Raw genomic sequence first — 12,185 nt, 5'->3', positions numbered from 1 at the left:
TTATTACGTTATGTTTTTCCCCTCGACAAAAAATATAAAGAGAAACGTTGTACGGTGTCCCCGAACGTGCAATGGCAATTTTTAATTCAGAATTTAAAGGCGGTTCTGTTTATTTGAATAGACTTTTTGATAAATATATCAACAACATAATTCATAATCTCTTGCTTTCCTTTTAAGAAACATTTATTTCCACGGTCAACACATAATAAAATATAGATGAAACCAAAGCTTATGGGAGAGCCTTGAATTTTTCTTATTTAAATATAAGAGGACGAGATAATAATGATGGTGCAAGGTCTATGTAAAAGCATTAAAACTCGAAAAGCAGCCTCATCCACCCCCTCTCCCCGCCCCCAAAGGTCTTAATTACAAACTAAAGTAAAGTAATGTTTGGTAAATATTCTAAACAGAGAGAGTGTGAAATTGCGTCAATCGGTTCATTTTTTACGATTACGAGCTATTGAATACATTTACATACATAATGTCTGGATGGAATGTCTGAAGATCGAAACACCTACCAACCTACACATCGTCTCGGATACAGTTTAGTGCAAATACATCAATTTTAATTACATCACATTTTCAAATCTTAATATCGATTATACTTATCGATTAACACAATTTTTGTACGGGACTTTAAAGCCATTGGACTCTTTCGGTAAACAGTATTGTCCAAGGCCCACACTTCGTGTATCACAAGGTATATATAAATTAACAAACCTGTGAAAATTTAGGCTCAATTGGTCATCGGAGTCGGGAGAAAATAACAGGAAAATCCACCCTTGTTTCCGCACGTTTCGGCGTGTCAGCAATTCTCGATATCGAGAATTGATATTGTTTGAATGTTTTCTCAAAAAGTAAAGCATTTCATGGAATAAAATTTCAAGAGAAGTCTTTCACTATTACCTTCTGTAAACCCTGTAAGTTATTTGTAAATCTGTGAACTTGTTTTTTTTCTTTCTGTACCGAAAGTGTCCAATGGCTTTTTAAAGTGCGTCGGGTGCACCAAATTGGAGAACTATAATCGGCTGTTCCAAAAGCCGACACCGCTTCAACTGAGATGTGTTATGCATGGTGTACCTGTATAGCAATTGGTCCAGGAACGTCGGTAGAGGACAGTGTTTAAGTTTAACGGGTAAGATGTTTTGTTGGGCCCGAGGATCGAAGATATCATGAGAATGTATTCGAACATCGGGACCCTATGAAACCCCCAAGTAAGGGCTGGTAATAAGTCATTGCACTTGTTATTTATTTAAGTTTCTTCTCCAAAGTGCTACCCGCTTGAGTCATTGATATCCTAGACTGACTCTTCTTCCACTTATCTAAGAGGGGGATCAGGTCCCAAGATTGCGTTGTTTTTTGAGGGGCTGAAAATGTTTGTGTTTTTTCCATTTCGTGCACAAAATAAGTGTACAGCGTTTAAAGACGATACCCGGAGCCATCTGTTCTTTGCCGGTGTGGCAGGAGATCTGTGCCCCCCCCCCCCAATGGCAAACTATGTACAAACTACTTTTGGTAGCACCCTCTATTTAATCCTAATTTTCCAGCCCACGTTAATTTCCCATAATGTTTAATACGCGCAGGACTTGCACAGTCTATTACGCTTTATTTACACACAACGTGGTCTTGAATTGCAAAGGTCGTTAGTTCGAATCATACCCGAGTAATATCCCTATGATTTTTTTGCTACAGAGCTCGAGAGTACTGAGTATACAGTGCTAAAACACATCTGTGTATATTTAATACGAGTAAAATTTAAAAATAAATCTGATTTGTCCCGATGCAAATTTCCTTCTATTACGATCATGAGTCATTGTCCAAGTCTCCGTATAGTACAATGTTTATTTTCCGGCACGCATACCGGGAAGCCTACTTCTTTGAAGCTCCAAGAGCCTTCTCAAGATTTCATCTCGTACCGCATCCCGATCAGCGTCTCGCTTCTCCGGGCTATCACTGTGGTACGTCTGGAGAGTCGTGCCTAGTGGTTGCTCGATGAACCTCATACCGAGTGGCAGCTCGAGGGGATACCCTGCAGCCTCCTCCCTTATCCGCCGGATGATCTCTCGGAGAATGTCGTTCTTGCTGATGGGTGGGGTGCTGCTGCGCTTCTCTGATGGGCCACCATCTGGTGTTGTAGTACCACCACCAGTTAGCGTGCGCCTGATGCCAGCTTCGCCGGTGGTGGGAACCGGTTCTTGCGGGTTGGAACCGGCTGAAACCAGTTGCCGAAACTTCATCAAATATGCCTGCATGGATTTGAGAACCGAGTCCCCCTGTTTTAACAACTTCTCGTTCAGCTCGTTCAGGAAATTAGAGTTTGGGGCTCGATCTGAGTAGCTTTGTGTATCGTATGCTAATGTAGTGGAATCTTCGAGGTCAGGGGTTAGCCAGATAGTCTCTTCTTCTGTCGCAGCCGCCATCGTCACGATAACTGCAGTGATACAAAGAGCAAAACGCAACCGGACTGATGCCATCTCGAAAGTGGGTTGACTCTGGGATCTATAGAACGAATATACAAAAGTTGGTTTCGGTTCAATTGTGTGGTTTCAAACAACATTAATAAACGCGTGGATAAGTAAATGTCGATGGAGAGTTTGAGTATGAAAATATTATGTCTCCCTCCTTTCGTCAAACGTCTAACATAAAATAAAGTTTTTAGTGGCCAAAATAGGATTCGAACTCAGATCGACAGAGATGAAAATTGGCAGGGAAAAACGTCACTGTGAATCTGTGAAAAGTTGACTGTACCATCGGACAAAGTGTCCAGTCAGTGATCGCGAAGACAGGCCATTTAAGTAAACAAAATAACAATATGATGAGCATACCAGCTTAACAGCAAAATACCATGATGTGTACAAATTTGTCACTAGTAGGTTATCGTGCTTAATTTTTTAAACAATTAAAGCAATCTGAACTCAGCTTTATGAATTTGGACCATGTAATAAAGTTCTCTGAAAAGTAGCAGAGTGCGCGCATTGGCAGAGTATCCTGAGTGCACTACTTAAAGGCAGTGGACACTATTGGTAATTACTCAAAACATTTATTAGCATAAAACCTTTCTTGGTGACGAGCAATGGGGAGAGGTTGATGGTATAAAACATTGTGAGAAACGGCTCCCTCTGAAGTGCCATAGTTTTCGAGAAAGAAGTAATTTTCCACGAATTTGATTTCGAGACCTCAGGTTTAGAACTTGAGGTCTCGAAATCAACCATCTAAACGCACACAACTTCGTGTGAAAAGGGTGGGTTTTTTTCTTTCATTATTATCTCGTAAATCGACGACCGATTGAGCTCAAATTTTCACAGGTTTGTTATTTTATGCATATGTTGAGACACACCAAATGTGAAGGCTAGTCTTTGACAATTACCAATAGTGTCCACTGCCTTTAACTAGGGGGGTGTAAAGGTGACTGAACTCAATCTCTTGTTGTTTGAAACCATTATTAATCCGCGTTAGAAAATAATGCCACTGGCGACGTACATTTTGTCTGCAAATTTAATTTGTGATCGTGCGTCAATGAAGAAAGAGAACAAAACATCACAATTAATTTAAAAAAGAGAGACAGATAACAACGTAAACATTACGTCAAACGGTTATTATTTCATTAAGAAACGTAATCCTTTCATCTCATTATACTTCTTGTAAACGAGATCCTTAATAATAAACAATAATAATATTTGGGGGCTAATCATCCTTACTCGCACCTAAGAGCTGAGTTGCGAAGGACGCGGCTAGAACGTGTTTGAGAAGCTGGCATGCAAAGCGCCTTTGGCTGCCAGCCACATCAACCCATATGACCACGGAGCACTGCCAAGATCGAAAGTGTTTGATTTTTTTCCCGAGGGAGGAAAACCGGATGGTCTGGACAACCCTCGTGGCACAGCAGAGAACCAACGCACAACTCAACTCACATATATGGCCCTGGCCGGGAATCGAACCGGGGTCACCTTGGTGAGAGGCGAAACCAACCATGCTACCCTTACACACTTGCGGATGAGCCGGGATCGAAAGAGTCCGAGGTTGAACCTCTTTCTCCTGCCCAATGAATAATATCACACTCTATACCGGTTCAGGTTGACCCGAATTTACCGATCCCATTGGGGCCTGATTCATTTCGTATCCCGGGATCAGATGTCAAAATTTCAAGTAAGTTACGGGTCACGTTGACAGAGATTCTGGGTCAAACTGACCCATGAATGGATTGGAACCCGTGGAACTTTAGGAACCACTGGAACCCGGAATCCTATTTCAGTTCAACCCAGTATAGTATTTAGAGTGCATTTACAGGCACTTTTGCATTAGTGCACAAAAGCTCTATTAATACAAATAAGTTTAACAGTCACTTTAAGCTTTGAGTCAACGACCGATGATGCATGGACCCTTAATTGTTTCATTTAGTAATATCTCATAAACTATAAACAGTTTTTATACTTTAACTTGATTAAAAATGACTGGCAGTCTGATTTCTTTGAAAGCTGTTACTAGGCTTTCACAGACTCGCCGTTGCTTCAAGGCGCATGATCATCAGAAATCCCGCCTAATTCTGATTCTCAAAGGGCAGGCCGCTGAGTACTCCAAAGGGAAAATAATTACACAAAATTATGCCATTGAATGCGAGGAAAAAATGAGGTTTGGGGAATTATTCAACTTGAATACGTCATTATAGTTGCTACTGTGTTTATAATTATTGGTTCAGAACACGAGAATGTCCCACAGAGGAAGTAGTTTTGATTGCGGGTAGGGAAAACATCGTATTCCCGGCAGGCATTATGGTCCAGAGTGTATTGAATATACCTTTTCGCAAATACCCATTGCACAAGCGAACTGTTGAATGAGGTGCATGCTGGGCTAGCTAGCGATCAAACTTGATTGCTAGGTGTATATACCAGAATGCACCTCATTCCATGGTCTATGTGTAAAGCATTTTTGAGGCACTGAACGAGCCCAAATGGCAGACCATTGTAGAACTGCAACCGGGTGTGACGTCATTGCAAGGGGCCATTCTCTCCCGAATAACAATTTAATTTGCGCAAATATGCAGCCAACTGCATGCTTCAACACTTGCAAATTCAGCACCCGAACACCTTCTTAAGACACATTTCACGTGTTACAGTTTAATTTAAAACACTATTAGAACTGCTGATGGATGGAATCGCACTGGAGAAATACAACTGCCAAACCAAGAGTAGTCTCTAACTGTTTTGCGTACTAAATTAAATCTTTATAGACACTGAAGAATTTTTGCGGCACTCAAGACGTTTGTGATGAAAGCTATTTCTTTTTGTTTTTAGCACAAAATAAGAAAGGGGGGAGGATATTGGCGGAATGGTTAATGGAACACGATATGCATTTGTATGAAAGGGTGTGTTTGTGAAGATGCAGTGACTCGATTTTGTTGTAAACAACAATACTTCAATGAAAGAAATCACCCAAAGAAAACATTCAATTAAAATAGGTTTTGCAGTGAGCTTTTGTTGCAGCAACTTTTTCAACGATTTTGCTGCAGCAAAACAACAGTTCTCCCAAAGCAAAATTTGAAATAGATTTTGCAACGAACTTGCAGGAACTTTTTCATCAAATACAATTAAGAGAGCAGACTCAAACTCAACTTCACATCGTATTTTGCGCCCAAACTAAATTTTACTCAAACTAAAATGAGACAGGGTCGTTCAGTAGCCTAAACCAAGAAAACCACAGCAATTTGTGTTGCACTAATTATGGTGGACCCCTTTGAAGGGTGAGAGTTTAACTCTGATCCAAAGACAACGCGTTCGATTTTATGAAGCACTCTCTCTTCCTTGATATTAAAAACATCTTGCAATAAGCACTTATACTTCGTCCATAACTGCACACAACAAGCAGAGTTTCAATCAATCAATCAATAATATAACATTTATTTCCACATTCACATGGATGGAGGCATCCTAAAAGCAGAGGCTTGTGGTGGATGTGCCCGTTACAATACAAATCAAAGAAAAGTTTGACAGGATTGCGACGTTAAAGCATGCAAGGCCATGTTACTCAGTGCATTTTTACAGGCAACTTGACTGGAAGCAACTAACTGCACTGCATACTCAAGGAACACTTTGGCAGCCTGTTACTCACACGATCCCCATGAACAACAATGAGAAATATGAATTGAGATTTATCTGACCTTCTTGCAGATTGCCTTGAGCTGGTTGCCTGTTGCACCCAGTGACATATACTTTCTACAATGAGAGGAGCATTATGACAAACTACGGAATGAAAGTTTTTAAAAACTCACCTGAAACAAGTCAGCCAAAAAAGACGGCTTTCTCAAGCAGCACCGAGAAGTTGATGAGAGTAACTTTCAGCTTTCGTACACGGGTAGACTTCTTGCAGTGGTGTTCTGACGCTGTGTAGTTTCCAGACTCGTCTAGTCCTGGCTATTTATCATTCTTGAGGTCGCTTAATCTTAGAGAGTGGGTGTCGCCGTTTACGTTTCGATTCGCTGGCTCCTCGTCTTTTAACACCCGGGGAAAATCCGAGGGGCATCTCCGCTTTGAGACAACAGCGCCACTGAGCCTATGGGAAACCACGCACTCATTTGCGTCCGTTTATTGGGCACACGTATCCGCCATCCAAGTTGTTTAAGTGAGATTGGTGAAGTGATAGTGCAAAACTCTTTTAAGGGAGTGTACAACGACCGGTTGGACTGTAACAAGTCTACGGATATGAGGTGATCAATAATTCCCAAAAGGGTGGTGGATTAATTTTGTTGAAGTTACGTAAATTAGACATTATTACGTGGGTGAAATCTGTTGCCGATGCGCACATGTGCACGCTGTCAGAATTAATTAAAACAAAATAACAAGACATAAACTAATCCCTCTGTGAATACGACAATTTTGAAAAAGTGCTTTGCGGTTGAATAATCTCAAGGGTCTTTTATTACAGAAATTTAATTATTGAAAAAATGATTGAAACGTCAGGTCGTTTACCTGCAGTTCTTTACAGACTATCCAGCTCATCAGACAAAATACAATCATGACGTCACGACAAGTTTCTATGATTGTTTTTCTCATCACCTCACAATTTATTTTTTTACTGAAGTCTATCAGAAGTTTCTGATCAAATCGTGTTCGTGTTAAACTATTTATTCAGACTTTCAATAACTTGTGCAGATAGTGTTGTGTGTTTATCGCGGGTATACAAGCTGTGTGTTTACCGCTAAGTTATATAAACTATTGACATAATTAACACAAAAAGCTGTAGTGATTATGCATTTATAAAATAGTTAGGCTAATACAATTACGTCGTAAAAATGTGTCACGATTCCCCTTTTCCATTTTGTTTTGACTGCACTGGCTTGGAAACGGTGGTATAGAGAAGTCTTAAAATGAAGTTCACGTTTAAAGCCCTTTTGTGTGTGTGGGGGGGGGGGGCTCAAGATTAGCACCATGTTTTCTTGTCAGACCCAGTTTTGTTTAAACTGTCAACGTTATTTGTAACACAAATGCGAAAGTAAAACAATCATTGTTTGTATTTCGCTAACATTACCACCTGTTCTAAAGCTACAACTTGTATTATTTTATCGCAATTAAAGCCATTGGACCCTTTCGGTTCAGACAAAAAAAAAGTTCACAGATTTACAAATTACTTACAGGGTTTACAGAAGGCAATGGTGTAAGACTTCTCTTGAAATAATATTCCATGAAATGCTTTACTTTTTGAGAAAACAGCAAAACAATATAAATTCTCGTTAACGAGAATTACGGATTTATTTTAAACACATGTCATGACACGGCGAAACGCGCGGAAACAAGGGTGGGTTTTCCGTTGTTTTCTCCCGACTCCGATGACCGATTGAGCCTAAATTTGCACAGGTTTGTTATTTGATATAGAAGTTGTGGTACACAAAGTGTGGGCCTTGGACAACACTGTTTACCGAAAGGGTCCAATGCCTTTAACATGCGTTTCACTATAAAAAAAAACATAATATATTGCAGTTTCGGTGATCAGTAACTGTCTTTAGAGATTTATTGATTCATTAAACAAAACAATACTTCAATTTGTGACATCTCCCATGATAGCTCACATGCGCTGTTAAGTAAACTATCCAATGAAGGTCCAAACAAGAATAATGAGCTGGACAAAAAATCAACGCCGTTTAAACGACAGCTTGTTATTTTTGCTGTAAAGCCAAGATTATTTTTGTAAGAAACATGTTTGGTTTAGATGTAAATGTTTTCGTTTCCCGTATGTCTGTCGCTTACTGGACACGTATAGCAATGGCAAGTTTTTTCCTAATAGGCAACTTTTTTTAAGAGTGAAATGTTTTTTTTGTTTTCCATTTCGGTGACTAGAGTCAGTAGGATGATATCCTTCCCTAGAGTTCATTCAGTTTGATATTTATTTTGTTGTGCATGGTCTTGTCATTTTTAAGTTGTATTCATTGATTAAATATTGTTTGGACAAAACAAATTCACCTGAAATGTAAAAAAAATACTAAGCTTGAGTGTTTATTTGCGAACGAAAAGCAAATCAGTTCCACTTCGACTGAGGAAATCTTTAAAACTGCGTCTTTAAGTGTCGATTTCATTCTGCGAGCAGAATATTATTTTCAAGTAAAACGTCTTAGAGAACTACACTTCGTTGTCTTTCTTAACCTGGCTGACCTTGAAGTCAAAAGTCTGAAGAGAAATAAGTAATCTTAAAAAGAACTCCCAAAAAAAGAAGAACTTTCAAGGAGGATTATGAAATAAAAGTTGTATAAAACAAACACCCTCCAGTCTCCTGACGATGACTAGAGCAAGCTAGTCGAAACGTTGAGACCAATTTCAGAACTGACTCCGCGGCAGTACAGTTAATTACGATCCTATAAGCTAAAGTAGTAGTCCAGTCTAATTTCTATACCATCCGCCCTGGTAATAGTTAAAAAGCAGGACAGTTCTTTTCAGAACTGAGAAGTCTCCCGAACCTCCGATTATCAACTCCACGGCAGTAGAATAAAGCAAGACAGTTCCCTTGAACAACTCTACCTGGCAAGTAGATACACACATGGTGTTACCGCAAACCAAATATACAACAAACACCCTGTCAACAGTTCTAACTAAAAGAAGAAAAAAAAACACTTTCATTCAAAGCATTACCCAAGTCAATGACAAATTTGATTTGTGATGCTGCTGGGGAGCTTGTCATTTCGGGCATTATATGTTAATTTGATTAAGTTATTTTGTAATGGATTTTTCGCGCATTAAAAAATAATATTAATCTAATTTATTGACTTGACGCGTACGGGAAAGGAACAAAACAGTGATGTATAAGCTAACACGTGAGGCATTTTCAAAAGGCGAAGTTGCGAGATAATAATGAAAGAAAAAACACCCTTGTCACACGAAGTTGTGTGCTTTCAGATGCTTTTAAAAATCTAATTCTGAGGTCTCGAAATCAAATTCGTTGAAAACTACTTCTTTCTTCAGAGGGAGCCGTTTCTTACAATGTTTTTAAAACTATCAACCTCTCCCCATTACTCGTTAGCAAGTAAGTTTTTATGCTAATAATTATTTTGAGTAATTACCAATAGTGTCCACTGCCAGTTAAGGCAACCTCGCCTTCAAGAAAATCAAACCTTAGCTTTAAGTTTGTTTAATCAAATGAATTCGAATTAAATCTATTAATTGAGCTAGAAAAAAGTGATGCGGTTTTTAGCCATCATTAGAGCATCTATTGCCATTTTAAGTGTCACAAACTGGGTAGCCATATAAAGCAAATATACACACTTTTTTTCTTAAAGGCACTGGACATTATAGGTAATAGCTCAAAATAATTGTTGGGGTAAAAACTTACTTGGTAACGAGCAACGGAGAGCTGTTGATAGTAAAACACATTGTGAGAAACGGCTCCCTCTGAAGTAACAGGTTTTGAGAAAGAGGTAATTTCCCATCTCAAATAATAAAAGGCTTCTACTCAAAGTAGTGTTTTTTCCCCGCATTATTCTCTTGCAACTTCGTTGACCAATTGAGCCCAAACTTTCACAGATTGTTATGTTATGCATATCTGTTGGGATACACCAAGTGAGCATACTGGTATTTGATAATAACCGAAGGTGTTCAATGCCTTTAAAACCAAATGTTTTGTTTTCATTATACACAAGGAATGATGCAGCGATGTCCGCGATGTTCGGCTGCTCGCTGAGCATTTTCAACCCATGAGTGAGACATATACACTCAGTCGCCAATCGTCTGGCACATTTTGTATGTAATCAAATTTGTTGACACACACTCGAGAGAGATTGTGTGACTGTCAAAATTATGTCAGCCAATCATTTTTATGTGTCAGTAAGTGTTACATTGTCGAGGGTTTCCCCGGGTGTTTTCGGACTACAAGGGAAACAGGAAGATGATGATAAAATGGAAGAGTAGTTGTCGTCTATGCTATCATTATTCTGTATGCAAGCACAACATTTTGTACCTCTATAAAGGGCAAGGCCATTTCCTTTGGATTACATTGGCCCCCAACCAATGCATTCCAAGTAAGTTCATGATCATTAATAATTTTGAGTGATTACCAAAGGTGTATACCCTGCTATCGTGATCGAAAGTTTCATTTTGTTTGCTTGCTTATTTTTTTTTGTTGGCTTGATTTATGAAGAAAACATATTAAAACTTCAAGTGCATAATGACGAGGAGCCCCGCCTCCCCTGCTTACTTGTCTTCAAAGTCTGGGGAAGAAGTTTCCCTAAAACAACAGCTGCGTAAACATAATTTTGTTTCTGAAAGGCCATGTCGCTAACGCAGTTATGGATTTGTTCGTTTGGTGTTAAGCGTTATCTGTTACACACCTTTTCCTTTGTTTCCTCATTGACAGGAAGAAAACACGGTGGTTAACTCAACTGTGAATGCGGAAATAAATGTTTCTTTTGATTGATTGATGTTTCGATTTTGTTTTGATTTGTTTTGCTACACCATCAGATCATCGTATATCTTCAGAACAACCTCTCAAAGGAGCGGTCAGTGAGTTTTCAAAGACTGTTTTTGCTTCTTGATGTCGCAATTAAATTGAAAAAAAAAAAACAAGTTCAGATGGCCACGGTTATAGACCTTTCTTTTGTTGATAAACAAACCGCCTTGGTTGGCATGGTCGGCCGAATGTTAGTAAATCACTAAATCTTAAAAACAGATGTTTTAAAGCCATTGGACCCTTTCGGTACAGACAAAAAAACAAAAGTTCACAGATTTGCAAATAATTTACAGGGTTTACAGAAGGTAATGGTGAAAGACTTCTCTTGAAATATTAGTCCATGAAATGCTTTACTTTTTGAGAAAACAGTAAAACAATATAAATTCTCGTTAGCGAGAATTACGGATAATTATTTAAAACACATGTCATGACACGGCGAAACAAGAGTGGGTTTTCCCGTTATTTTCTCCCGACTCCGATGACCGATTGAGCCTAAATTTTCACAGGTTTGTTGTTTTATATATAAGTTGTGATACACGAAGTGTGGGACTTGGACAATACTGTTTACCGAAAGTGTATAATGGCTTTAACCAAATTCAGCATTTTCTGCAAACTTTCAATTAAATAAAATACCTCTCATAATTATTTGTTTTGTTTTTAACAAAATCAACAAACTTGGTTACATTAATACCAAAAATAGCGATCTTTTCTTAATTTGCACTTACGGCTTTCCATAGTTTTCCAATCTGGGTTGGCAAAAACTCGGGCTGTGACGTTGCAAAAGAAAGGTCTATACGCGTGGGTTTACTGTGTTTTGAATTGAACCAGCCTGTGGCCCCATTGCAAGGTTGCTGTAATCATAAAGAAAGGTCCTTTCTCTATGCTATAATAGACCTCACTCGTTAAAGGCACTGGTGGACACTGTTGATAATTACTCAAAATAATTGTTAGCATAAAACCTCCTATGTAAACGAGCAATGGAGGTCTGGTAATAGTATAAAAGGCCCGAAGCCCTTTTTTAGGCATCTGAAAGTATACAAATTAATTTTGTGCAACAATTTTGTTTCTTCTTTCACTACTCTCTTGCAATTAGGCCTATCGATGACCAATTTTCACAGGTTTGTTATCAAAAATTAGTCTTTGACAAAATGCCAAGGTGTCCAGTGCCTTCAAGCTATACGGACGTCAAGTCCGGTTAATTACCGGAGGAGGAGGGGTAGATGAAAGTGCTTTCCTCCCGTCGGAGCTGTGCCCGAAGTACG

At 39.0% G+C, this 12,185-nt stretch overlaps 1 protein-coding gene across 1 annotated transcript; it reads right to left on the bottom strand.

The window, feature by feature from the left end:
- Positions 1–91: 91 nt before the first annotated feature.
- Positions 92–6,392, bottom strand: LOC139948235 (uncharacterized). The gene is made up of 2 exons (XM_071946324.1): positions 6,266–6,392; positions 92–2,499 (listed from the first exon to the last, which is right to left on the bottom strand). Exon 2 carries the CDS (start codon positions 2,472–2,474, stop codon positions 1,842–1,844), a length of 633 nt encoding a protein of 210 aa, XP_071802425.1. The 5' UTR covers positions 2,475–2,499; positions 6,266–6,392; the 3' UTR covers positions 92–1,841.
- Between the last annotated feature and the right edge of the window lie 5,793 nt (positions 6,393–12,185).

Source organism: Asterias amurensis, chromosome 15, assembly GCF_032118995.1.
Source record: "Asterias amurensis chromosome 15, ASM3211899v1".
In the NCBI taxonomy this organism is placed as follows: domain Eukaryota; kingdom Metazoa; phylum Echinodermata; class Asteroidea; order Forcipulatida; family Asteriidae; genus Asterias; species Asterias amurensis.
This window is presented reverse-complemented; position numbering and strand designations above follow the sequence as displayed.